Raw genomic sequence first — 24581 nt, forward strand, 5'->3', positions numbered from 1 at the left:
CCTCTCAGCCAGATCACGTCCCACCTGACTCACATGATGAGACTCAGATATCTACCCTTCCACTGGATGAATTCAGCATTATAGAAGAACAGCTCGATCCCCCAGCCAGAAGTCTGGCTCCTGATGATCAGGGTGGACCGCAACACAACTTTAGCCAGGAAGTCCCAGCTTTGAAACATAGTCCCACCAATGAAGGATAATTGCCAAGTCTCTAAGCCTCTTGTAGGACTCACCAAGAACCATTTCCATGTCTGGTGATGTCTTTACAATGATTCGTCAATCTCAGGTCAATTTAAGATTTCTACAGTCTGATTTTTTTTGTTTTTGCTTTATTATTTCTTTTATATCGATATACAGCTTTTTGGAAGTGCTATGAAGTTTATCTTCCTGACCTGTCTCAGGCCTATTTGTGCATTTCTTCCTACAATTGCATTATTAAGACTGGTCATGATTGTTTTTCCCATGGCTGCTAGGTAACAGACTTTACAAATTCTCCAGTCTCTATCCATGATGGAATATGGCGGAGCCTTGTTCCCTTGGCATCCCAGCCCATGTTCCACATTAGCAGCTTTAGGAGTACTTTGTGATCTATTTTTTATTTCACGATGACTGGATTAAGATGAATCCTTCTAACTTGACTCCAAAAATTCAGGCCGGGAAAGGCCACCTCTCCATGGATTTGATGATTTTGTACACTTTCGCTATTTCTCAGGATGCTTTTTTGGTGATTGACTATAAATAAGAAAAAAAATGTGTGTCAAAAGAGGCCTGCATGAGGGCTACTGAAAGACTTGGACAAACATCCCGAGTAGACTCAAAACCTACCTCAACCGGAATGAATGTCTTCGGGGAAGCAGCAAATATCTGTGTCTTCCTTTGTTTTCAAAACAAGTAGCGTAGCACTTGGTCTGCATAAGCTTGGTACTACCTCAGAAGTCATGCTCCATATCCGCCATGGTGTTGTCCTTTTTTTTGTGTCGTCGTCATTCTGATGTCAAGCACTTCCAAACCTTGAAAGCAATGTTCTACCTCAAGTTTTATATAGAAGTTCATTCGTTTGTGTCATCAGACCTGCTCCTCCTTCATCTGACTGTTCTGCTCTGCTCCGGTGAAACCTGTTCAAAGACAAATGAAAGGGCAGTGTGTTTGCGTTAAGTAGCGATTGTGGTGACATTTCGTTAGTGTTAAAAGCTTTACATTTAGCCAAGTCATAGTGCTTGTGTTTGGTTTTGTGTGTCGGAGTTTTATATGATGGTTCTACTTTAACGACTGTTAGAGCTGTAGCAGGTATACCACCACTAGTAACCTAAAGAGAGTCTTCACCTGCCACATTAGGGCCAAACTGGACCCTGGAGTACAGGTGAGCTGTTCCCAATTTGCTCCTTCAAACCAGTGAACCCGTCCATTTTCTGAGGATTGTGGGCTTGATCCTACGAGAAAGCAAGCAGTCTGGTTTTGATCCAACAAAGTCAATGCTTAGCCAAGAACTAAGCATGCGTCTTTTGCTGAATCAGGATCAGAGTTCTCAGCTCCATGCAGGATCCAGCCCCAGTTTGTCTAATTAGAGTTCCAGTCTGACACATTATGGGACATCAGCCAGATAGATTAGAACTACAGCACCTACCCATATGCACGTTCCCATCTTTACTCAGAACCCTCAGGTTCTACCATGGGCTACATGGAATAACATTCCCAGCTGAGATAATGGCACTTGTTGGATACTGGAGATGCTTGGCCTTTCAGCCTCATTCCTCACACATCCAAGGAGGTGCCTGATTATCTCACAATGACTGACACATCCTGTGTCATGTGTTAAATGCCTCAGGGAAGTGCTTTGTGAAAGATAAATATATGCTGACCCCTTTCTCCCCCTTTTTTGGCTAAATACATATTTCTAAAAGATGCATTTTCTTTATTAGCTTTATTTCTTTTCAGCCATAGCGTATTACTTCTTACTTTTGAACGAAAAACCTGCTGAGACTTCTGAATACTAAGTATTAAAAAGCACGTCAGAATGTTCAAGGGTACAGCTGGCTGGATGAGCTACCTACCCTAGTATGGCACCTTTCTGAGTGGAAAGATTGCCCGGTGTGGTGGAGTGACCACCAGACTATTTCATTAACACCTCACTGGGAAGAACATTGGTTGTTTTGAAAGGAAAGGGGGAATTTTTTATTAATATAGAAAAAAATGGAAAAAATAAAGTGAGAGGCAACATGTGTATATATTTAAAGCAGAGAGGACAAAATCTGAGGTCCTTTACTCAGCGTGTAGTCATTCAAACTCCCATTAGCTTCAGTGCGTCTGAGAAAGGCCATATTCTGAAGGCCTAAACAAGTTATTAAGGCCTTGTCTAAACTACAGGGGAAATTCGATCTAAGCTACGCAATTTGAGTTACGTGAATAGCGTAACTCAAATCGACGTAGCTTAGATCTACTTACCATGGGGCCCACACTACGCAATGTTGACGGGAGATGCTCTCCCATTGACTCCCCCTACTCTTCTCGATCCGGTGGAGTACAGGAGTCGACCGGAGAGTGATCTGCAGTCGATTTAGTATGTCTTCACTAGACCCGCTAAATCGACTGCCAATGCATCGATCGCCGCTCGTCGATCCCCTAGTGAGTGTAGACAAGCCCTAAATGTCTGATTCTGCCCTGAACTATGCCAGTTCAATCCCAATGGGTCAAAACTAGACCTGGGTCCATTGACTTCAGTTCAGTTGTCCTCACTTGCGCTGGGGCTGAATTTGGCTCATTATCATTAATGGGGACACACTCGGCCAACGGAGAGTACAATCTGGTGCATTTATCTCAGTGCCTGCACCTCACCATCCCGCCTACACTCTTTCACTGTTAGATGGTCATCACATTCTCTGCTGTTCAGGTGACGAGATCCCAGGAGTAAGAGCCCTGTGACTGGGTGCACATGGTAATATATAGTAGAGTTGCTGCCCAACAGCATCTGTGTGTGCACCGTAGTCTGGAAACACACTTTGCTTTAACACAAAAAATCTCTGCCCTTGTCTAATGCGCCTCTCGTAAAGCAAGAAGTCTTTTAAAAATTGCTTCCTTTTACCAGGAAAGGGAAGGCCCGCACTGTTCAAAGGCAGTTGTTGGGTGCATCCACACTGGATGTAGTATTAAAAAAGGATTAAGGGAATGGTCATGAAGAGAGCCTCCAGCAGTGATGAATGTATCACTTGGACGTGCAGCAGCTTTTTAATAGGAGGTTAAGAAATTAATGCTATTTCACCAAGACATTGAAGAGTCAAGAGAGCTATTGGGGACAATTATGGTTCTCTCTCAAGCAGCCCAAAAGACTACACTGGGCTGTGTTTTGAGTAGCTTTCCAGCCAGTGGGGCACCATTAGAGTTTCACAAGATGGAAACGAGGCCAGAATCTGGCCCAGAGTTAGCAATGTAGGGACCCACTTATCTCAGTCTTTTTTTTAGATTGCCTTAAAGTATCAAACTCTACATTAATTACCCTTTATTATGAACTAGAAGGTGTCAGCACTCCAGGCCATTAAAGGTTCTGTTTGCTTAGCCGCATGCTGTTTTGTATGGTAAAGACCTAATTCAATTTGAAAGGGTGGGAAAAAGAGACAGTTTTAAGGGCGTGTCTATATTACCTGCTGGATCGAGGGGCAGCGATCAATCCAACGGGGGTCGTTTTAACGCGTCTAGTCTAGACGCGATCAATTGACCGCCGAGTGCTCTCCCGTCGACTCCAGTACTCCACCAGGTCAGTACGTCGACTTCAGTTCGCTATTCACATAGCTGAAGTTGTGTAACTTAGACCGATCCCCCGCCTAGTGTAGACCAGGACTAAGTGTCCACAGCCGCAGTTTGTGCCGCAGAACTAGCTGTCAGTGTTCCCAACCCCTCCAAAACTGGCTTATACGGCACCAGCATGTCTACTGACAGGATCACCGTGCTCTTAACGTGGCATTGTGACAACAGGCATGGAGAATTCCTCCGGGCAGCTTCTCTGTAGGCTATTGGTGGTGGTATCTGTTGTAGACCTCATGTACGAAGCCTTAGAATGTAATGTGTTCAGTCGGTGCATGTTGCTGGTGACCTACCTCAGTACAAGTGGTCAAGCAACCTGGTGGTATTGAAACATCCGTATTGCGATGCTGAAGAAAATCCACTCCACAGCTACAAACATCCAGGGCAGCCATTTCACGGGCATGTGTTTTTAAGAAGTTTATTTTTAAAGTATTTTTATACACAGTGATAAATCAAAGGGGACATTTTCACTTTTCTTTGGAAGTGGAAAGGAATCAGGAAAGGAAACTCATTTAAGTAAAGAAGTAATTGTCTTGCCTTTTTTAAAAAAAAAAAGAGAAACAGTTCTACAGCTTCAGTACCTGTGGAATAGATCAGTATGTATCAGAAACATGCTTATCAGCCCCTCTTAACTAACTATACCCTCTGGCATTTGAGTACTGAAAGAATTGTCATATGGTATGTAGCACAGTGAGCAAAAATATATAACTCCCATTTCCTTTGTTCTGAAATAGGGTTAGATCTGAGGGGGACAGCTTACCTGAGGGTCCGATTGACCAGACTGGCATAAGCAGATGCAATGCCATTGACCTCAATTAACTTGAGCAACATGCGCCAGTGGCGAATATGAGTCAGTGTTTATAAGTGTCCTGGCCCTTTAAAATCCCTCTTGTCCTACATGATGTCTTCTGGTTTTGTTATGTTTTGTTTTGCAGGATTGGATGGGGTTTTAAAGGGCCAGATCTGTATGTGAACAAACCCACATAAGCTCTCCCCCTGCCAATAAAGCAGTGGCTAAATATGACCTCAGAGAGGTTGCTGCTCACGCTTTTACAGTATGCTGGGGGAGGGTTTTTTTCCCCTCTCGCTCCAAATTCCTTAAGCAGATTGCAAGTGAGAGTGTAACAACTTTAAGCAAGAGCACCTATGCTCTCAGGCCCTGTGGTTTCTGAATTTAGGTTATTATTGATCAGCTGGGGATGTCTAGTTACAGAAGAAGAGTTTGCCTTGTAGGAGCCGATTTATACCAGTTTTTGGAAAGGCAAAGTCATGGGAAATGGAGGTGCAGGGTTACCCGAGAAGTGGGAATGCTGGAGCCTTATTAAAGGAATAAGGTCAGTGTGTATGACGAAAAGCCAAGGAAAGGGTTAATGTTAGTGATTTGAAGGGCTTGATAAATGTGTCTCTTTTATTTCAATCAAAACAAGAATCAGCGGCTAAGATTTGAAGTCCCTGTTAGAGAAAGCTCAAACTGCAAGATCCGGATTTCAAAGCTTGATCTCCAGATCTGGGCGTTTTGCTTAGGGTCCATCTCTAACGCTTACAGCCCTCACCCGACATGTCACGAAGCAGAGCCCCTCTGCCACATGCACAGCATCAGTATTACTGAGTTTGCAATTTACTACCAGAAGGAAGGAAAAAAGAAAATGACAATGTATTTCCTCGTACATTGAGTTACGACCTGGTATCAAAGAGAACCCAGATCCCCCTCATTTGAACTCCTGTTTTTATTGTCTGTGTGTGTAATGAAGTTCAGATTGAATAAAGTACTGTTGCCAAAGTGAACACATAATTTAGACTAGCTTTCGGCTCGAAATACCTGGGGCTGTGAACCTGTTATTAGTTTAATATCACATTATTGTGGTATTGTAATAGTAACACATATTTGTCACTACTTCCTTTTATTAAAGGGAAATGCTGTGCCATTTGATTAGTTGAAATACAGTAGTATGTCAAGAATAGATTTTTTTTTTCTAAGATGCAGAAATGTAATGGCTTGAACTGATGTTGATTATCTGTTGGTTTAAGACAGTAAAAGAGATATGTGAACCTTTAAAGATTATTTTTAGATATTTAGAGTTTCCTCTCTTTGAGGTTTCTTTTAAGCTCTTGTAAATCCATAGCACTGCAAAATATCCGTAGAAGTTTGTGATGGGCAAACCTCGAAATGTTTGAGGGTCCATTCTGGAGAACCACCAAGGAGATGTTATCCTACCTGAATTATCTAAGCCTCCTGAGTCTGCAAAATGGGACAGGAAACCTTGCAACAACGGGCGTTGTCATGTGTGTTTTCGAGTACACGATCATCCAGCTTCTGGTCAGATGGGAAATAACACAAGTAGCAGCTATCTTTTTGGCTCTTGGATGCCTCCATTTTTGATCCCAGACGGAACAGAGTAGCACAGACCTGTGCAAAAAATAAATTAAAAATTTGGGCAAATGCTAACTGAACTTTTTCAAGTCTCCAACTAAGCTGAATTTAGGTTTGGTTCAAGCATTGGGCAGAGATTCAGGCCAGTTCTTGATTTATCCAGACAGGTTCACCCATCTCTGAGAGAAACCTGAAGAACACAATCCAGCTTGGACATGAAACTAGAAAGGTGGGGCCTGATGCTCTTCTGACTTACACCTTGTGCAACCCCATCAACTTAGATGGAGTTTTACAAGGTGTTAAGGGCAAATTTGGTTGCAAGATCTTTATCAGTTATTTACTCCAGCTTCATATAATATGGTGTCCACTCATAAGGATCAGCTTTTAAGGTTGGGGATGTTGACTTAAACAGATCCATTTACATTTACTGGATGTTTGTTGAAGTGGCCTTCATAACGTTCCAGGAAATGCGAGCCAGCACAACCTCTCGTTTCCATATACCAGTGATTTGTTGTTGTAAAGAACACTTGTTTTTGTCTAACTCTGTTGCCGGTGCTGATTTACTTGTTCGAGTTATGTGTGCAGCAAACAGTGGCTGCCTTATGTACCGCATATGTGAAGATGGGAGTCTTTCCTGAGCACTGGGTGAAATCTTGTCAGTGCTATGTGTGTGACACACAATATTCCGCATCAGAGATTACGTATGTGTGTCGGTGGTTTTAAGCACCTGAGGCCAGATTCCCAGGAGGTGTAAATTGCCAGAGCACCTTTAATTTCAATAGCACTGCATCTGTTTACACCTCCTGAGAATCTAGCCCTGAGTATTTAAAAATATGTGCATTGACTAAACTGAAAATGTTCAGTTTTGAGCCAGCCTAGACCCATGTGTCCTGAGGATTGACAAGTGGGTTTGCGTTCCCGTGGCTGGGCTTCCTAAACAACACAAAGGACATTTTGAGGAACAGTCTCATGTTATTGTCTACAAGAGGTCTCTGCTTGACTAGGACTTAGGGCACTGTATTCCCCACCATCACATATATGGCAGGTGATAGCAGCATTCACATGTATTAATTAATGCAGGGATGGAAGTGAAGTCATTGTGTTCTTTTTTTATAGCTGATCTTGGGGACTTGACAATAAGCGGGGTGTGTTTGAAGAATTAACATCAAAAAGCTTCCATTCCATACTGTTCTTTACCCTGATATCTCATGCATTACAAAAAAAAAAAAATCTTTCCAGTGTTTTAAATGCAAGGAGATTGGAATGCTGCACCTTAAGAAACAGAGTTGGTTGGTTGGTTTCCTCCTTCAGGTGTGTCTACACTGCAGTAAAACACCCGCAGCTGGCCCATGGCAACTGACTCGGGCTCGTAGGACTTGTGCTGCAGGGCTATAAAATTGCAGAGTATACGTGTGGGCCTAGGCTGGGTTTGAGCCCGGAGGGTCCCTGTGCCTGAATGTCTGTAGTGCAACTTGATAGCCCCAAGGCCCACGAGCCCGAGTCATCTGACACAGGCCAGCCACAGTGACGGGTGTTTTACTGCAGGGCGCACATACCCGTCCCTTTGTAACACCAATAGAAATCTGGAGTAGCTTCACTATGGAGCTACTCCTGCTTTACACCGCTGTAACTGACAGCAGAATCTTGTCCTGTATATTTAGCCAAGGAAAGCGTTCCATTCCTTCAAATAAACTGACTTTGTTTACCATCGCTTTCCTGGCTACAGAGAGATGAAGCTGTGGCAGGAAGTATCCAAGACCTGGTTTTGATAACCCCTAGTGAGCACGACTTATTCTTGGAGATCTGTTCCCAAGTTTACCAGAGATGGCTGCTGCTACCTCAGGGAAAATATCTGCATTTTATGTTTAATTCAACAGGGAAGAATTTTATGCTGCGACAGGGTATTTTCATACTGTTGGATTCAGGTATTTATTTGTGAAATGTATCTTTTTTTACTTCTACCTTGTTTCATAAAGATGCTGGAATTCTGTAAGGGTTAAAACCAGACTGGAATTTTTAAAACTTCCACCCGGGATTAAAGAGAACAAGGATTTTACACTGAAGTCAGCAATCAGAAAAGAAACAATACATGACGTGCTGTCACCGTAGGGCCCAAACCAAAGCCTATTTAAATCAACGGAAAGACTTCCTTGACTTCCATGGGTGGTGGGTCTGGCGTATGGTACAAAACACACAATGCATTGTGAATCTGAAACAACCTCACTATGCGTTTCCTGGCACAGTTCTCTTTACTAAGATAATTATACTGTGCAGTGATTTGAGGACAAAAGTCTCTACAGCATTGCAGAGCCCCTACTGGGGGGAATCAATATGAATGTTTTTTTATGTGTAGGAAGCGTATGATGGTCTTTAAGAAAAAAGCAAAGCATACTATAAAATACATTTCCAAATTCTGTTCTGAGCTTCATCCTTTATTCCAGACTTCTTAGCCTGTATTCAAATTTGGGTTGTTCTCTCCTCACAAGCCCTATGGCTGGTTCCTTTGTAATGCTCATGTTTTCAATGTGAATGAGTGCTTAGCATACATCCTCCTTGAAATAATTGTTCACCCTACTATTTTCCATTGCCCCTTGAATATGACTTCATCATCCGTTTGGTGCTGACCTTTGCCCTTTCACCCTCTATATCCATCCTGTCCCCTTCCTTTCATCCCCCTCCATCCCGCCCCACACACATTGTCAGTCAAAGCAAAGAAAGTCCTTGCAAAGAAAGACCATTATAACCAGGTACGCCTTCTCCCATGATTTGCCTTCAACTATCTTGTCACACAGAGATCACAGCTAGGAAGATTTCCAATCCGGGAAAGACTCAGAACAGCTGTCGTTCTTAAATTACCGTCTTTACATTTTCTGCCATGTATGTAGGTGCCCCATTGCATAGTGTTTTGTGATTCTCATCATTAGCGTTGCCCTTACTGTGTATATACTGTAGAAAGGAAGATCGGGGGAGGAAGTATCCATAGAAGAGAAAAAGCTGCTAGAGCTTTGACACTGGATTGTCTCAGTTGTACAGAGTTGGTGGCATCTCTATTCTCCATGGTCTGCTGTTACTTTGTTGTGGGTTACCTTAAACATTTTCAATGTTAATGTTTCATGGTCGGATGGAAAAATGTAACGGCTGGGACAGAGCTTTGGTTTATTTTTTTCAAATTCTTTAGAGACAAGAGTATTTAAGCTCAGAGAAGCCCAAAGTTTGAGGTACTTACAGGAAATGTGATATTTGTGTACAGACAGATGTCTCAAGAAGCAGAGCTGGGAGGTGCTACTGCAGAGTTTGGTTTGTACAGAAACTCACTGAGCCAGATTCCAGGCTCATCCTCACTGGGTAAGCCCCTAAGAAGTCTGCTGCTATCAGTGGAGGTGAAGATCAGGCCTGGGGTTTGGTCTTTGAATGGCAGCCGTGTGTCTTCATCAGCAGGCAAGTGGGATTCTGAAAAGAACAGCAAAAAAGAAATAAAATTTAAAAACCCTATAGAAACAAGTGATAAAAGCCTGGGGGTGGAGGGGCAGACCCCTGTGGGGATCATCTGCGCAAAGAGTATTTGCAAATGTATCCCTCCCAATAAAGATACATTAAAGGCAGACTAAAGATCTTAGCTAGCACCTTGACACCTGTTAATTAAATTAAAAAGAGGAAACTTGGATTTCTACCAACTGGAATGGTGATCTCACTGAATTCCAGACAGGGTGTTTGAACTCTGGCAGTGATTATGTGTGAAGTGCAGTAGCATCTTCAAGGGAAAACCTCTGCTATTTCAGGCCCACGTTCACCTCTCAGTTACAGCAGGATCAATCTGCCATGACTGTGTAAATCACTCTGGATTTATGCCCATGTAAGTGAGAGCAGGATTCGGCCCTGGACATTTTATAAGGAGAAGGGACTTGGGGCCTGATCCAGAGCCCACTGAAGTCAGTGGAAAGACTCCCATTGACTTCACTAGGTTTGGGATCAGGTTCTTTCTTACAAAGCGAAGAGATTGTTTATTTTGATGGTATTTGCAGCATTATGTAAACTTGTAATATCTTTACATTTGTAATAAAGTAATAATAACTATAATAAAACTCTTTGTCCCAGTCCTCTTCAGGAATAAACTGTTAAGGAAAAATAAAAACCCAAAATGCAAAGCACTTTTCTACTGTTTATTTTCTACCTTTCTTACTTTTATCTGTCTTGATATTTGAAATCCCACTGATCCTATGATTGTTAGTCCTTGTATAAAAGACAAAAAGAAAGAAAAAAATAGATTTTTTTTGTAGTTTGCTCTGTTTAGATTTTAGCCTGTGGCTACTTGTATAAGAAAAATAAAATTAGAATAAACTAGATCCAGTTATGAGTGTTGCTTCGTTATTCTTAAATCAAAAGCAAAATCAATGAATTGTGTGTGTGGATTTGGGTTGCTTTCAAGTGTATAAACGCAATATTCTCCTTTGGACTAAAGCTGTGGATGGTTATTATAGATTCATAGATTATAAAGTCGGAAGGGACTATTGTGAAAATCTTTTCTGACCTGCTGTATAACACAGGCCAAAGGACTTCACTGAATTAATTCTTGTTGGAACTAGAACAGATCTTTTAAAAAAACATCCCCTCCTGAGTTAAAAATTGCTAGTGATAGAGAATCCACCACAAGCCTTGGCAAATTGTTCCAATGGTTAATTACCCTCTGTTAAAAACTCTGTTTACACTGTTAAAAACGGACATCTTATTTCTGGCCTGAATTTGTCTAGTTTCAACTTCCAGCCATTGGATCATGTATGAGCTTTGTCTGTCAGATTGAAGAGCCCTTTGTTATCGAAGTTTTGTTCCCCGTTTGACCAAGTTGGCCACTTGTTGTTAATATTGCTTGAAGGCAATGTGGGTGGGTGGAAGTGATCATGAAATGAGAGACTTTGAGATTCTACGCAAAGGAAGGAGTGAGAAGAGCTCAATAAGGACAATGGGCTTCAAAAAAGCAGATTTTAACAAATGGGGAGACCCGGGTAGGTAAGGTCCCATGGGATGAAAATCTAAGGGAGAAAGGAGTTTAGGAGAGCTGGCAGTTTCTCAAAGACACTATTAAAGATGCAACAGCAGCCTACCCCAATGCGAAGAGAAGATAGGAAGAATAGCCAGAGGAGTTCTTTAATGACCTGACAATCAAAAAGGAGTCCTACAAAAACTGGAAGCGTGAACAAATTGCTAAAGTGGAATACAAAAGAATAGTCCAAGCGTGTAGGGACAAAACCAGAAAGGCTAAGGCACAAAATAAGTTACACTGAGCAAGGGAAATAAAAGGCAATAAGAAGAGGTTCTGGAAATCCACTTGGCGCAAGAGAAAGACAAAGGGAAGTGTAGGTCCTCAGTGGGGAAGGAGCGCTACAGACATGACATCAAGAAGGTTGAGGTGTTTAACGTCTATTTCGCTTCAGTCTTTACTAAAAAGGTCAATTGTGACCAGATACTGACTGTTAATATTAACAACCAGGGGGAAGGAATGGAAGCCAATTCTGGCTCTTCTCTGAACCCTCCAATTTTTTCAACATCCTTCTTGAAGTGCGGACACCGGCACTGGGCACAGGATTCCAGCAGCGGTCGCACCAACGCTAAATACAGAAGTAAAATAACCTTCCTACTCCTACGTGAATGACATTCCCTACTTACACATCCCGGGTGGAATTAGCCTTTTGGCCACAGCACCGCACTGAGAGCTCATGTTCAACTAATTATCCACCTAGAGCCACAAATTCTTTTCAGAGTCACTGCTTCCCAGGAGAGAGTCACCCAGCCACTAAGTATGTCCGATATATTCTTTATTCCTGTAACTTTATATTTGGCCATATTAAAACATATGTTGTTGGCTTGTGCCCTGCTTATCAAGTGAACCAGACGGCAGAGTATCAGTGACCTGATCTCATCATTACTTACCACTCCTCCAATCTTTGAGTCATCTGCAAACTTAATCAGTGATGTTTTCTTCAGCGTATTGATACAAATGGTAAAAGAACTGATCGCTGCAGGACACCCCCCCACTAGGTACCCCCCCACTTGATGATGATTTACATTTTGAGATCTGTCAGCCAGTTTTTAATGACAACTTAAAATGCCATTTATTATGGCAACGATTTTGCATCATTCTAGTTTCTTAATCAAAATGTGATGTGTTCGCAAGTCAAATGCCTCACAGAAGTTAAGTATAAATATCAACCCTATTACCTTTATCAACTACATGTGTACTCAAGCTCATAAAAAAATCAAGTTAGTTTGACAGGATCTATTTTCCATCAGCCAGAGGTTCCCAAACAGTGGGGTGTGCCCCCTTGGGGGGACACGGAGAAGCATTCGGGGGGGGTGTGGTGGGTCCAAGCCAGCCCCTGTGGGGTGGGGGGCAAGGAGGGTGTGCCACTCAGCCCCCAGCTCTGCTCTGGCCCCACTCCCAGCCATGGCTCCCAGCCCCGCGCCTGGCCCATAGGTGCCAGGGAAAAATTAGTGAGTGCTCTCCCCCACACCTCACCTCCTCCCCCTCCCCTGAGCATGCCGCGTCTCTGCTCCTCCCTCCCTCCCTCCCTCCCAGTGCTTGCTGCCGCCAAACAGCTGTAGCAAGCTCCGGGGGGAGGGGGGGGGGAGGAGTGGGACTGTGGCATGCTCAGGGGAGGAGGGGGGAGAGGCGGGGACGAGGGTGGGGATTTGGGGAAGGAGTCGAATAGGGGCAGGGAGGGGGCGGAGTTGGGGCAGGGACTTTGGGGAAGGGGTTGGAATGGGGGGGTGACGGGGTGGGCCAGGGTGGAGGCGGGGCAGGACTGGGGGCAGAGAGGGTTCGAGCACCCACTGGCGCCAGAAGAAGTCAGCACCTATGGCCTGGCCCCATCCCCAGCCTCAGCATGGTTCTGTCCCGGCCCCCCCCCCCCCCCCCCGCCGCTCCTGGCTGCCAGCCCCTGGCAGCGGCTCTGTTCCCGGCCTAGAGCCAAGGCTGGGGGCAAGGTGGGGCTGGAGCCACATCTGGCTGAGAGCCTGGCTACTGGCCCCCACCACTGCCTGACTGCAGCTGTTCTCCCGCCCCTCCCCCCAGCCTTGGCTCCTTTCCCCACTGTGGCCCCGGCCCACTTACCCCTGTCCACATGCCCCACGCCCAGCCCTGGCTCCAGGGGGGAGGGGAGATGTGCATGGGGTAAGGGGGACACACCCCTCAAAAGGTTGGGGGCCACTAAGGCCCATGTTGTTTTGCATTAATTCTATTATCTGCCTTGCACGCTTTATTAATGAAGTCTTCTAGTAACTCTGCCATTGGTTTGCTCGGGCTCAATGTCAGGCTGATAACCCTGCACTAACCTGGGCCCTCAGCCAGCTCTTTTAAAATTCTTGGCTGCAAGTTATCCCGTGGATTAAACTTGGTTCCTCCTAGCATAGCATGGCTTGGAAAAAGAAATGCTACACAGTGACTGTTGGGATTTTGTTTTATGCATTGCTCACACATCTGGGGCTATCTGGAGCTGGTGTAAACTGGAGCCATATCAGCGAAGGATCTGGGCCCCTTGGCTCTTTAATCACAGGTGGTAACCATGGCTCTTGTTAAAGTAACAGCCTTTATTCTCTCTCTCATTTACACCTGGCACAGCGCCATTGACTTTAAGGCTGATATGCCTGATTTACACCAATGTTATATGACAGTAAGCTCAAGCCCATAATCTAAAACCCAGATTCCCAGGTTCCAGCTAGCTGCACGCTAGCCCCCAGAATTAACCCTATAAAAACACCTGCGTTCCCCTCTGGCACTAGGACATCGGGGAGTGTACTCCATGGCGCTGTGTGCGTGTGTTGCGGTCAGCTGAGCCGCTCTCTGAGTCCTTCCCAGAGACGTGTGCACGAACATGCCTGTCCCACTGGGCACATGGGGAATTACATGACGGCACCGGTGGACAGCGGCACACGTGTTGTCGCGCCTGCCTCCTCATTGCAAAGTGTGGGGTTACCAGCCCCAGTGAAAGCAGCCCCCAAGCTAGAGCCTAGATCCCCAGCTGGGCCAGAGAGCCTGGATGAAATGCACCAATCTCGGGCAAGAACATTTTGGGTTTGGAGGTGGTGGGGGGGGGCCACATGTGCTAAAGAGCCCGAGCACATGCTGCAGGGGCTAGTACTGGCGACTTTCAAAGGCCCTGGTTAAGGAACCCATGTATAGTCAGAGAAGGGCATTTAAGCCCGTGTCTTTACATAGGTTCTTAGGGTGTAAGGCCAACGGGAACCATTAGCTCAGCTAGTCTGACCTGCCCTGGCTACCAGACCATTACATTTCAGCCAGTTACCCCAGGCTTGACGTCAATGGGAGTTAAGCATGTGAAAGTGCTTTCCTGACTCACGGCCAATGACAGGACATGGTAGCTGGAGCAGTGCTCTGAGCGGGGTGATGGGTCCTATGGGCCCAACGCTGCAGATGGCTCTGGGACGCCAGCTCCTTGTGCGGGGCAGCCGATAGGCCTCATGAAAGCATCCGTCTGCCCAGGCAGCGCCAGTTGCAGAATCACATTTTAGGTTGGCCTTGCTAGAACAGGTCAAGATACTTGCGTGGTGCCTGGGGCATCTGCTGCTTTGCTTGCGCGGATGTACTTCAAAGATTCGCCCCCCCCCCCCCGACACCAAGGAAGAATGGCATCGCTGCTCCTTTGAATGCAAAGAAATCGAGGCAAGCAACGACAAAATATGTCCGTGCTGCGCCGAAGCTATTGAAATCACCAATTGTAAAGGCAAAGTTGTAAGATAAATTTTTTTAATAGTCAAAAAAAAAAATCACTGCAGTCATTTTCGTGTGTCTAGTTTTACAGTCACCATGCGGGGCTCATAATAACGAATGAAGATTTATCGAAGGGCTGTGAGCAGAACTACAGCCAGCAAACACGTAAAAGGCTCACAGGCAGCGCCCCCCCCCCCCCAAAGAGAGGCAGGTTTCTATAAATTGCTTTAAAAGGTTTTATAGCTAGGGCCATAATGAGTCATAATAAGCCATGACACCTTCTTATGGGTGGGGGGGGGGGCGACCAGCTGGCCGGCAGAATGAGCCGAAAGCGGCTCTTTTAAGGTTGCTGATGGCACTGTCATGTTTAGCCAGTGGAAGGCCGGGTGGGGTTTTACGTGCCTGTTGCTTGGCATTATCCCGCTTCCTATAACGTGCCCGTTGGGTCAGGCTCAGCAGCATTGCACAGGCCATTAAAGGTAGTGGGTGCAAAAGGTGCACCCAGGTCTCTGAACCCCCCAAAATTCAGGGTTATGGCAAGCCAGGGCTCGGGCGTGGCCCATTATAAATACAAGTGCCATTTAGGTCCAAATTTGTATCCCTCGTACGTGCTTATCTGCCCCCCGTTGCTGCAGCACTTTTTCTCCCTGCTCCCTGGTGAGCTAGGGCCGTGCTGTTATCCCCATTTGCCAGCTGGGGGAACTGAGGCACAGAGAGACCCAGGCACCCGCCAGCGCAATCTAGCTGGGAGGCCGCCCCTGCCCTAGCTCCTGCGGTGCCTATATGGCAGCAGTAGGCAAACAGTGACGCCTTCCGGCACCCTGTGAGGTGCGCTAGTGCCAGCGTACAGCCGGGCATGTCCGGCACAACGAGCCAGAGTCCCTGGGCAGGGCCGGCCTTGGGGAAAATGGCACCCTGGGCAAACTTGTATTTTGGTGCCCCTGGCCCTCATGGGCGTGGTGCCTCCCATTGCCCCTGAGGCCCGGGGACTCTTGGACGCCCCCTCTTCAGCCTTAACCCCTGCACTGTGTCCCCTTTGCCCCAAGCCCTGCACCCCTAGCCCCTGCCCCCCTCCTCCACTCCAAACCCTGCCCTGTCCGTCTCTCCCTCCCCCACACACACACACACATATCCCTAACTCCTGCCACCACATGGGGACAGTGACCCGGCTGCATGGAGCAGCTGGCATTGCTGCCCCCCCCCCCCCGAAAGCTGCTGCTGCGTGCACCCCTAGGGGGCTTGGGGGGGGGGGTTGAGGAGCGACAGCAGGTCACGTTCCCTACCTGGGCTGTGTAAGAAGAGGGCAGAGAGCAGCAGCCCCACAGCACAGCCCAGGTGGGGAAAGAGACCTGGCTGCAGGGGGCGCTTGGTGCTCACAGCCCCCTAGGGGGCAAGCGGCTGAATGGGGCCGTGTCTGTGCCTCACCGCTCGCCTGGTCCGCCACTGGGCGGGAGCAGGGATTAATCTGGGTGCTCCCCCCTTGTGGCGCTCCCCTGCCAGCTGGGCGCAGGATCTACACCGGCAGCGCACACCTCTGTGCCGCCACCCAGCGCCCGCAGACGACGCTGCCCTGAGCAGTCACCGGCCATGCCCCTGGGCACTAGTGTAGCTGGTGGACAAAGACGCTAGCGCAGGCCGAAGCACAGCCGGGGCTTGGCCGCCGTAGCCCCTGCCCCTGGAGGTGTTCCAGAGCCACACTGGGGCGGGTGAAGACATTGCCAAGCAGCCCAGCAATGAGGCTCTGGCGGACGTGCGAGCCAGCGCCTGAAGCACGGCCGGCACGAGCCACCCTCCTACATCCCTGCCTTGGTGCAGGAACGAATTCCCCTCCCCAGCAGTGACTAAGTGACGCGCCCCAGGTCACACAGGCAGTTTGGGCCAGAGTCAGGCATTGAACCCCGGTGTCCGGAGTCCCACCCCCCAAGGCCTCGATTGGCCCAATGACAGCTCGCTGCTCTCTCTTGCCAGTGGCCACTTGGGCCCGGACACGGTCGGATTTGTCAGGATCGTCCGGTCACTGCTGTGCAGGCTGCAGGCTCCTCAGTCCCAGCAGGTGTTTGAGGCTGCAGGGGCTCCGCCCCCCCCCCTCCCCGTAGCTCTGAGCTCAAAAACATCTTTAGCGTGGAGGCCCTGCCCTCGTGACCTGGCTGAACCGACAGCCTGGCTGCTAATTATGGTGACGCTGCCCGTTCTACATAGCACACACCTGGGGGTGGCACTCAGCCATAGACAGCAACAAAGCCTGGGCCAGGTGTCGCTGGCTCATGGAACAACCCTAGGAATTGGGGGGGGGGGGGTCAAATCCTGCACCCTCCCCCTGCTCCGGTCAGGCGCTGAGCCACGACTCTGGGCGTGGTCCCCGAGTGAGGGGGGAAGGCCGCACAGCTGGACTGCAGCCTTGCAGGGTTGTGCTGTGGACGGTATATTTCAACCAGAAACCTGGGTGCAGGCGGGCAGAGGCACCCTGGGAGGCGTTGTGTTGTGCTGCCGAGCGCGGGGGCGGGGGGCACGTGGAAATGCAGCGGAATTAAATGCTCTGATTCTGCATGGCCGTGGCCCTCCCCGCAAAAGCCAGAGGAAATGGCACCATCGGCTTTGTCTCCTCTGTGTGCTGGGCAGCTCCAGCCCAGAATCATTGTAGTGCCATGAGCGCTCGGCCTCCCAATCCCAGCCCCTGTGGCAGGGCTCATGGCTCCTTGGCACCACTGTGGGGGAGCGGGGACAGAGCCTGTGTCCCAGTGATCAGAGCCAGGGGGGTCCCAGGGCCAGCCGGAGGCCACAGATCGATGGCGAAGCGGAAGAGGGGGCTGTTATGGAAACTGATTTCGAGCCATCTGCTTATTGACTGGTGATTGTCTGACGTGGAGTCAATTTGGGTACTGCAGTCAGCTGCTCATTGCTCATAGACACGAACCGTCAGGCCTGGGGCCTCAGGGGAGCTGAAGGAAATCAATTTCCATTGCCAGCAAATGGACCAACCGGCACAAACGGTCACTAACCACCACCCGTTGGGCTGGGCTCCTCCGAGCCGGCGTTCGCATCGCCCGCTGGCTCACTTCCACCTGTCTCAGTGCATGCCCCCCGCCCCCCCGGTGAGTGCGTGGATGGGTCTCACTGGGTCTCAATGACAACACAAGGTAAAAGGCTGGGGAGAATGAAGCCTTGAAGGCTGAGCTTCCTGAGAGAACGGAGCAGGGAGCTAACAATGGAGCTGAAGTGCCAGCCTCACGCTGCAGCCCGTTCAACCCATCTGGCTGGTTTCTAAAAACTGTCAGCCCCAGGTGATGAAGTGACCCAGCTACCCCCAAGAGCCGGCCTTAGAAACACATGGCGCTGTCGCAAAGGCAGCACAAGCCCAGTTTTGCACTGCTTGCCCCTTCTGCTCCCGGCTCACCCGGCTTGCTGGCCTTGGGATGTCATCTCCCACCTTCCTGAGCTCTGTTTTAGAGGGTCTGCGAGGCCCTGGCCAGGTGATTTAGAAATCCCTCCTGTAAGAACACATGAGCGCCGAGCGGGACACTTGCTTTTTTACCTGCCAAGCTGTGCCTGGGAGGAAGGCGGTGCTGCTCCACATAAGCGTTCCAGCATGCTCGGGGGGGGAGGGGGGCGCTGCACTCGTGGCATGGTGGGCAGGAACTGCCCTTGGCAGCAGGGTGGCAGAGTTTCAGGTCAAAGCTCGGGCTTATGGAACCTACGTTCCTCCGTCCCGATGCTGAAACAAACCAAGCCCCCAACACCAACAGGCAGGATTTTAAAAAATAGCCACGCCTTGCTTTGGGGCCAGCCTGGTGGAGTCACACGCCGCCGAGGGGCGTGTGAATCTGGGTGCCACACCGTGGAGAATTAGCACCACCAGGTAAGCCACAGTCTGCTGGCTTGGAGTAAGAATTTAGCATTAAATAGCCCTCTGCATGGCACGCTGGTTACCTGTGCTGGCAAAGCCTACAGCTTGAGCAATGCACATTGGGCTCTTTCAATCCCCTGCAGGGGCGGGGCCAGCTCTGCTCCGTCACGTCCCCTTTCAGAGCTCCTTGTTTGAAAGTGAGAGTGAGAGAGAGCCGCATGCTACCCTGACACCCAGCGCCAGACAAGCCTGAAGTTTGGGGTGTTTAAAATCCAGGGCCGAGTTTTGCAATCTGAGCTCCCCCTTCCAAAGGCCCCCACGCGGTTGTCGGAGAGCCCCGAAGCCACATACAAAATTGGGGAAACAACAGGAAAGACCAAGGCTACATCTTTGACCCATCAGCTCAAAGCTTTTTCGCATCCATATGGTGGGGATAGTGTGGGAACCAGCTAGAGGGCCAGAGCCAGCTGGCTTTTGACTATTGCACCGTACGCTGACTTGACGTTCAAAGGGATTTTGCTAAGGGGTCAGAGTTCACATAAGAGCACTTTCAAGTCGTCCCTTCCTAGGACTTTTACTGCTTCCAGACTGAGCAGGAATCCATACTGCTAATTCGGCTGAGTCTAGAGCTCTGTTTCCAGTGTGGTGTGCGGGGCATTAGGCTGGCAGCCCCGTGTGTGCTAATAGGAAAGCCCCAGCTAATCCCCTGTGCACATCACATAAAGTGGAGCCCACAAAGCCCGCTGGGGTGTTAGGGCACTTACTGTAAGCAAAGGGGGTTGTAAGTTATCGGTGAGCACCACAAACTGACACCGTTCCTGCCTGCCGAGCCAGCAGGAGGCGCTGCCTGCAGAGACACCGACACGTTGGAGGCGTTTAGGGGAGTGGGGCATTTTATACCTTTTGGGGCCCCATTCTGCCTCTGGGAGCAAGGCTGGCAAAACCCAGCCCTCACTACTCCTGCTACAGCTCGACTCTGAAAACCATCCAGGGGCTGTAGTCAACTGCTCTGGCGGGGCGGGGTCTGTTCCCCCAATGAGGTCAGACTCGCATCCCCTCGCCCTTCTGTTTCTCCGCTCACTCTTTGTCTTTTTAGCTTCTAAGCTCTGTGGGGGGAGGGTTGGTTGCTTACTATGTATACGTACAGCACCGTGCACAATGGGGATCCTGAAAGTGCGACTATAATACAACTCCATAATAAAGCGGCTAGAGACGGCCTGAACAGGGAAGGCTGCACTCGGTACATAGACTTGCTGAGTGTATTTTTACTAGGTAACATCTGCATTTAACAGCAATTCATGTTGAATCATTATTCTGATGGCTAAATAGTCGCAGTGTGTGACGGCTCTGAGTGGGCCCAACCAGGGCCCCAATGTGCGATACCGCACAAACATACAGTGCCCAAGCCTGGCCGCACAGAGCTTATAGTCAAAGCCAAGTTGCTCTAAATGTGAGTTAACATGGGTCTTCCTAGTGTGAACGGCCCCCTTGGGTCTGTCAGCCACACCCTGAGTGACGGCATTGCCCCTTGCCTGGAAAGCTGCAGTTGCCACTGTGAGCTTGTTTATAACTAGGCTGATGAAGACAAGCCTTTAATAATGTGCGTCGCACTGGTTCACGAGCGAGAACCCCAACCTAAGGGCAGACTGTTAGAAGCAGGGCACAAACCCCAAACGGGTTGTGGGGTCTACAATTAGATTTCACCAACCAAGTAATACGTGTAAACTCCTAAGCCTTAAGATGGAGCCAGCCAGGCCCCTCGGGCATTCCGATCTAGCCAGCCACCCAAGCAAGCGTAACTCTGTGATCGATGGTCACTTTACACCACAGATCACAAAATATTCAGGTTACTCCCAGACCGAAGGACACGTCTCTTATCCGAGGTCAATTTGCACCATAGATCTCCCACCAAAGACAACACTTGTAGCCAGTCCTGTAATAAACTAACTAAAGATTTATTAACTAGGAAAAAGAAATGAGTTATTTACAAAGTAAAAACAGCTAAACACACACACACACAGCTGAGTTGCAGCCTTAAGTTTCAGATGGTGATAGAGTTACTGAAATATGCCAGCTTGATATGGCCATTAGGGGATCTCTTGTTTGGTTAGGAATCTTTGCTCCTCAGAATCCTAATCCCTTCTGCTGTGAGATTTTTATCCCCATCTCCCTAGGGACCAAACTGATGTGACGAGTGCTTCTGAACATAACCTCTTCCTTGGTGAGTGAGGGAAGCAGTCAACAAAGTCTTTGTTCCACTGTGGGCCATGTGGATTCAATAGTCCTTCCTGATGGGCAGGAGATAACGCCTTCTGTCAGGATCCAGCATTTTGCACAGGGTGAAGTTTTTTCTGGTTTGGTGAGTTTCAGAGTTTCAGAACAAACATTTTGCAGTGATAGAGCAAACACCTAAGATGCCCCTATAGTGTGGGATACAAATCTTATATGCAGGATTAATACATGCAGCATCCGACAAGCCTTCCATAAAGTCTAAACACATTCCTATTACCCTAATATCTATTTTAACTATACCAACCCACAGGCCAGCCAGACTGGTTTCCAGCCTTGCATTTGCCAGGGTTCAGTAAGGCCCGGGGCCTTGGCATGAGCTGGCACCTGCTCTGCCAGCATCATGAGGAGCTCTCCAATCTAGCAGAGAAAGAGATAACATGATCTAATGGCTGGAAGTTGAAGCTAGACAAATTCAGAATGAAAAAAAAGTGTAAATTTTTAACACTGGGAATAATTAACCATTGGAATAATTTACCAAGGGTCACAGTGGATTCTCCATCCCTGGCCATTTGTAAATCTGGATCGGATTTTTTCTAAACAATCTGCTCTAGGAATTATTTCTTTGGCCTGTGCGATACAGGAGGCCAGACTAGAAGATCACAATGGCTCCTTCTGGCCTTGGAATCTATGAATTTACAATAATGGATTCTGTGCATAAAGATCTTAGTTCTCCATCTCCCCAGTGGACAAAAAAATTAATACGATCCCCATTGGAAACAAAAGGCTGTTGAGTAAAACAAAGATGTTACTTTGTTACCAGCACAAAATTCTGTGTTACTCACACACTGTAGGGGCACCCGCCCTTACCCTGTTCCTAGGGCTCAGGCGTAACCCTGTCAATGTAGGCGCCCACCCACACCCTCTGTGGGCTACAGGCGTAACCTTACACTCTGCGGGTTTGCAGGGTCTTTTACCAATGAAAGAGCCTCACCCAGTAATATCCTACTTAACCTCGATTTAGTAACAATCACCAAAACCAGAGCGTACACGATACTCAAACAATGCTCACCACTCCCATAAGACAGATGAACTTTTCTTGACGTCCAGGCAGGATCAGGTCCATCTGGGAGACTCCAGTTTCTGCACAATGTCATTGGCAGAGTGTTGAGGTCTGGCAGCTCTGCTCTTTGGGGCTGTGTCCTGGAGTTGGTTCCCAAAGAACTGCCTTTCGGACCCCAGTTTATGTAGTGAAACTTGAGTCCGGCTTAGCTGTACCTTCGCCAATCATTATACTAAAATTTTACTGACCAATCCTGACACAGCACAACAAAATTATCCAACCAATCCTTCCCCACCACCTTAATTAATCGACAACTAGCAAAAGTAATTATGGAACAGACAGAAACAATCAAAGACCCAGGCAGAGATCATACAGATAAACAATATGGAAGGGGGGACCATAATGACAAAACAATAAAGAAATGAGGATTTCACAACCACAACTATTGATAAGTGATTTCTTGCCAGGCAGGATCTATCAAACTACATTTTCTTTAACAATCTTAAGATCTGTTTCTTTATCTGGCGATCATGGGGGCCATTAGGAGGGGGTCTCCTTCTTAACAGCCTGATCTTACATTGTTTTAACGTAATTTAAATGGGATGTGGGGATGTGACTCCCTGCTTCTCCGCTAATGGCGGCTGCTCTTTTAATCTGGCTGCAGACAAAGGCCTTAGGCTTTAGCCTTACAATATGGCTGCAGACAGAGGCTTTATCCTTCCAACTTGAAGGCAGCTCAGCAGCTGTCTGAACACATTCCCCTCTCAGCGCTCGGGTCATGGGTGCCGTGCACTCTGGTGAGCTCCCTCAGGGCCCATCTGATGCACTGGAACATTTGGCCACGGTTGAGTGTGGTGCCAAGAGCAATCAGGCAATGATAAGTTTTGCAAATGATTTTAACGATGTTAAAAATGGCGAGCGAAGACTTACCAATTAAGCAAAGTGTTTTAGGTCCTGTCGATTAGTTCCAGATGCTGCACAGCAGAAGCTCTCAAGTAGCGCGAAGGAACCTTTTTTGCAGCTCTTGCTGTGCAAGGAAGGGAAGGTGGGGTAGCCAAATCAGCGATGCCAGTACACACACAGGGCCAGATGCTCAGATGGCAGAAACTGGGTGAGAGTCTGGCCCATTTTATATAACTACAGCGAGTGGCCCAGCCTTCGTGACAGGCATTGGGTCAGATCCGCCGCAGGTATAACTCAGTGTAGCGCTATTAAAGTCACCGGTGCCATATTGACTTACACTAGCTGAAGCTCTGGTTCATTGTCCCTCCCGTCTCCACTCCATCTGTGTCTCTGGCACTGGCCTCCTCGCTGTATCTCTGGGCAATCAGACTGGTGTAAGAGCCGGCTCCATTGCAGCTCACATGGTTGGAATACGTCTGAGGCTGAAATCCCCCATGATACATAATTATTTTTATTCATGGCCCAGTCCAGCAACGCACATAAACACATGCTTAACTTTAAGCAAGTGCCAAGGTCCTGTTGGCATCAAGGACACTAGTCCTGTTTTAAAATAAAGCACGTGTCTACGGGCTTGGCAGCGCGTTCAGCATCATGCAGCTTCAAGCCCTTTCTCACCAGTTTTTTCCCAGTGGTCCTGCTCTTCAAAGAAAGCCCTTTTTAACATGTTAATAACATGGATGCTACGGTTAAGGCAAAATTTGCCAGCAGGTTTTGTACTGCCTGAGATACCACGCTGCTCCACTGTAACTGGAACAGGAAATAACTGTATTGCAAACTGCTCCCACATGTTGCCTTTTTAATATGGAAACTGGGAATCAGTGGGTCTTAAAGGATGCTGCCTAAGAGAAATGGCTCCATAGTCAGGAGATGGGGCCTCTAATACTTGCTCATCACAGTCACGTAGAGCGAAGTTGTCAAACGTGTCCACAAATTTTAGTTGTCTCACTTTGTAGGCGCTTGGCTTGACACCTGAGAGATGAGCAGGGCCCAGGGTGGGTTAGTGAATTGCACCGTGCTACTGAATTGCTGACGGATCCTCAGATTAACTATCTGGTGGCTTCTCATTTGTAAAAACCCTGTTTCTCCCAGCTTCCTAACAGGAAGCGGAATCTCACAAATGGGCTCTGCCGCACTAACTCACTGCCCTGTTTTTCTTTCTGTTTTAGGATTAAAAACCCACCTTCATGGCCAGCCTCTACCCGAGCCCTATTGGGCTTGGGTAAACTTTGCTGTTACTAAAAGGGCATTCGGTAATGCAGCAGGTTCAGCATGGGTGTCGTCCAAATGCTGAAATCAATTAAGGAGGCCGTAAAAAAAATTCATGATTGCTTTTTTATCTACATGAACTTTTGTTTTCCCTGTCTAAGGACTGAGCTCCCCTTCATTACTTAATTATGCCAGGGAGTTGACATGGAAACAGTAAATTCATTTTTAGTCACATTCCAGTACCACTCTTTAAACAGTCAACTGGCGTTTATTTAAAGGTCAGTAACATTCTGGTGCTTCTGTGTATGTTCAATTGAAAGGCACCTGCTTCATGCTCAGGAGCTGCTCCATCGTGCTGGTGCTGGGCGCACAAAGGTCGTAGCGTGTG

General features: G+C 47.9%; 1 protein-coding gene and 2 long non-coding RNA genes across 5 annotated transcripts in view; 1 reads left to right on the plus strand and 2 right to left on the minus strand.

The window, feature by feature from the left end:
* IGDCC3 (immunoglobulin superfamily DCC subclass member 3) overlaps positions 1-872 on the plus strand; it is a 178689-nt gene extending 177817 nt beyond the window's left edge. For all 3 annotated transcript variants that reach the window (XM_039493285.1, XM_039493287.1, XM_039493286.1), the window contains one exon: positions 9-872. In XM_039493285.1, the coding sequence (XP_039349219.1) occupies positions 9-200 (192 nt within the window). In that variant the 3' untranslated portion in view covers positions 201-872. The remainder of the gene's footprint in view (positions 1-8) is intronic.
* Positions 850-18413, minus strand: LOC120374078. Its single transcript, XR_005585883.1, has 4 exons — positions 18283-18413; positions 9393-9616; positions 6011-6202; positions 850-1115 (listed from the first exon to the last, which is right to left on the minus strand). It is a non-coding gene; the product is annotated as an uncharacterized LOC120374078 (long non-coding RNA).
* Positions 18414-22070: 3657 nt separating this feature from the next.
* Positions 22071-23572, minus strand: LOC120372934. Its single transcript, XR_005585282.1, has 3 exons — positions 23265-23572; positions 22955-23051; positions 22071-22239 (listed from the first exon to the last, which is right to left on the minus strand). It is a non-coding gene; the product is annotated as an uncharacterized LOC120372934 (long non-coding RNA).
* Positions 23573-24581: the final 1009 nt, after the last annotated feature.

The sequence above is a fragment of the Mauremys reevesii genome, linkage group 10 (assembly GCF_016161935.1).
Source record: "Mauremys reevesii isolate NIE-2019 linkage group 10, ASM1616193v1, whole genome shotgun sequence".
Lineage (NCBI taxonomy): Eukaryota > Metazoa > Chordata > Testudines > Geoemydidae > Mauremys > Mauremys reevesii.